Source organism: Fonsecaea pedrosoi (genome assembly GCF_000835455.1).
Source record: "Fonsecaea pedrosoi CBS 271.37 unplaced genomic scaffold supercont1.3, whole genome shotgun sequence".
Classification (NCBI taxonomy): Eukaryota; Fungi; Ascomycota; class Eurotiomycetes; order Chaetothyriales; family Herpotrichiellaceae; genus Fonsecaea; species Fonsecaea pedrosoi.
In genome coordinates, this window is record NW_013550613.1 from 3,296,242 (window position 1) to 3,299,827 (window position 3,586).

The 3,586-nt window shown below is 51.9% G+C and overlaps 1 protein-coding gene across 1 annotated transcript; it reads right to left on the reverse strand.

The window, feature by feature from the left end:
- Window positions 1-2,160: 2,160 nt before the first annotated feature.
- On the reverse strand, window positions 2,161-3,276 carry Z517_05119 (uncharacterized protein; the record flags this gene model as incomplete). Its single annotated transcript, XM_013430446.1, has 1 exon — window positions 2,161-3,276. The coding sequence occupies one exon, from the start codon at window positions 3,274-3,276 to the stop codon at window positions 2,161-2,163; it is 1,116 nt and encodes a 371-aa protein (XP_013285900.1).
- Window positions 3,277-3,586: the final 310 nt, after the last annotated feature.

The window sequence follows — 3,586 nt, forward strand, 5'->3', positions numbered from 1 at the left end:
AACTACCACCTACCACCCTACCGTGCCTACCTATCTAACGTACTTGCATCTTCGTATATTTTCGAACTCGTAGCTGAATGAACCACCCCGACATTGTAGCTGGGTAGGTATGAGGCGTCACATCGTCTCCTGCACCTGATCTCTCACTGTCTTCCCTTCTCGCCACACGCGCCTGGACGAGCTGAAGTGAATTGACCTGAACTGATCCGAACTGATCTAAACACAATCGCGCCCCCTCCCGACAAAGTTGGGGAGCTGAATCAAGTAGTGAACTCCAAGACTTCCGTACTCGTTCTTGTTGTCCGTAGGTACATACCTTCGCAGTAAGTTCATGGGCTTGTCCGGAGGCCCCCATGACCCGTAAACTCAATCGCCAGTACATTCTCCGTAGTTAACCTCCAGTCGCACAATTACCTGGTTGGCATGTGGGTATCTACCTTCCTGCCCTCTCGCCTCTCGTGCCCTGTATCTCAGGGTGTCCAGGGTACTCGACCTTGTTGTGTTTGGGTACTGTGGATATATGTCAAATGCACCTGTGACATTCAAGTACATGTACATGTACATTGACATGTGTATATGTATGTATGTAGGGGCTAGGGAAGGGACCTAGGTACCTAGAGGAGAAGGGTTCAGCCCCCATCCCCCACGGGAACCTCACTCTCCAAGTCAATACCTCGTACATGGATGACGGTGACATTACCTAGTACCTCCAAGTCCTGTAGATAGTAGAACAGAACCAACCAGCCAGCCATCCATCCTTCTCACTTGACTTACTAACAACTAGACCTGTCTCATCATCACACACATACCCGCCCGCCTCGATCCTCTCCAACCACCAACCTCGTAGCCCCCATCCCCCTCTCCCCCCTCACATCCCAGCCCCCGCAACGCGTGACTGACACACCGTGCATTAGGGTACGCGCATAGTGCATACGTCCAAACGACGCACCCAACGGACGAGGTACATGCGCATGCGAGAAAGGAAATGGATGGCGCCATGGTGCATGGTGAACCCGTCTCCCACATCATCTGCGGCGTTGCTCACTTTGCTGAGTAAATCAACACACCAACTAGCTACATGACTGAGCAGTGAGCATCCGGATGATGAATGAGAAAGCAAACTCGCTCGTTGTCCCTCGGTCCCATCCTGTTGGCTCTTCTTTGACCAACAGAGAACAACGAGTATCAAGTAACTTCCCACAAGACACATTACTGTATCCAGAACACATACAGGAATAACAAGCCGGTCCCCTCGACTACGGATACAAGCACACTGGCCCAGCCTCGCACAATTGGAGGCGACAATCTCATAGAAAAAACAAATGTGGAACAAGCTCGATGGAACAAGAGGCAAAACTCTCAAGATCAAATGGTATTGGTATTAGTACAGAAGCCCCTGATTAAAACAAATGCCAATGTATCTGGTGGTCCATAGTCTTGCAAGGTCCCGTGAGTCCTTGAAGTAGTATCCCCCATTGTTGTTGCGCAAATACCCATAATTCAAAAACTCCAATTCCGGTAACCTCCTTCCAGCAATCTTGATCTTGGGAACCACGTGGCTTGTCTGCAAAATATCGATCAAGCCCCGCGACCAGTTCCCACATCTTCCCGGATCTTCCCAGACTCCCGACGAGCCGCAATATGTTGAATAATAAACCAATCCCAAAAACTGATGAGCCGAACATGAGGGGGTATCTCTGTGCCGATAAAACAGGAAGAACGCCAACAGAACCATGACTGCCTCGTCCGTGACGTGTTGATACAGGGATCAGAGTCATTCTGTGGTCATGTGTTCGTCCATCATGGCTTCATGATAGAACTTTTGATGTCCCATGAAAGAAAACTCCAACGAGTGTACAGTTAGGCCCTGACCGGGCCGAGAAAAAGAAAGAATGACTCATAGTGAAAACCCTCCGATGCAATGCTCCAAGATCAATGTTGTTACAGGTTGCCTAACCCATTAGCGCCAGGGGCCTCGCAGAGGCCATGGCTTGGAGATGTTAAGTAGTAGAGATGGTGAGTCGTGTTGAATATTGGATGATTGGCCGTTGATGTGTGGCGATGAGAGGTGAGGATGTGTGTAGTGTGGCGGAGTTGGCATGGAAATTGCCACCGTTGATGCCTCTTGATAGATGCGAGAAGCATTGCCCAAGTCCAAGTCTAGGCAACCGAGGGTCTGCGCAGCGTCTCTTCACAGTTGACATCGAAGCGCATGTTCCAGAGACGGATTTGGTTCATGATCTTTTCTGTCGCCTCGAGGTGGCGATCGCGACCAAAGATGGAGTCGACAAACTCGGTGCCTGCCTTCTTGCCCATGGTCTTGGAACCCTCTCGTTTGGCCGCCTTGAGCATGAAGTGTTCGCAATCCTTGAGCAGTGCCTTGAACTTCTCCCAGAGGCGTTTGCCACTGACGATGAAGTCCTCGACGGTTTCCTGTTTGTCAGGGTTGCGGATGCGGTCCACACATTCTTCGGCCCGCTTCATCTTTCCAGCCAACTTGATAAGGAGGAGCCACAGTTCGCCTGCTATATCGGCGATGGGCGTAGAGGCACCGTGGTGGAAGACAGTCCAATCGTAGATCCATTTGCCAAGTGAGTTGGCGTCGAAGACACTACCCAGCAAAATGATGGGCAGCTCGGTAGGATCCCAATGCTTGATAGAGTAGCCTGCGGGGATGCCGGCACGGATGGCGTCCTCTTCGGTTGCCTGCGGTGCTGGCTTGGGCTTGGACTTGGGTGTGGGTTTCGAGGTGGACGAGGCCCGTCGCGCCCTCGATCGCTTTGGCTGTTCGTCAATGATCTGCTCCTGCCCATAGTAAAAGTAGGTGTCAGTGCTTGGCTTCCTCGCATGCTTTGTCTTGGACTTTGGTTCTCGGTAGACGTAGTTTGGCTGCATTCGTGCATATTCAGCTTCATCGTCGTAGACATAGATGGGCTGATTCTGCTTGCGCGATGAGGAACGGGTATGATATCTTGAGCTAGGGAAAGTGTGGTAGCTCTCTTGGTTGCGGGTCTTGCCCCTTGCCTCACTCACATAGACATCATCCCGCGGTGCAGAATACTGGACGTTGGGCTCATGGTGCGGTGGTGGTGAGCCCGCAGGCGAATACCAGCCTCCGACCCGAGGGGAGGGTGTGTAGCTGGTCCTTCGCGCGTGTTTTTTGGGTGTTGAATCGTACTGGGGCGCGTAGTGTACGTATTCGGCGCTGCTGTACGGCGACGACGTGCCGTAGTATTTGGTGTAATGGGACGGCGGGACGCCGTAGTGGTAACTCATTTTGATACCCTCGATAGACGAGATTCTGCTTCCGACTTGGGGCGTTCAACGCTCTTCGCTCCTCACTCCTGCCCCTGTCCGCAACAATCTTCCCCCCGATCTGGGTCTATATCTGACTGATCTGGTCGTGTGTTGTGTTGGTGGGAGAAAAGGTGTGTCCGGAAAATGTTGGTCTGGCTGAATATCATAGCGTGGTTGGCCTCGAACAGGGTGGCTGGGGGTCAAGTCTGAATTGAGTCTGGCGACTCAATTTGGGACAGGCAAAGATGAGATCAGGTTGGTTTTGCTGCAAATATGCAGACTCTTGCGA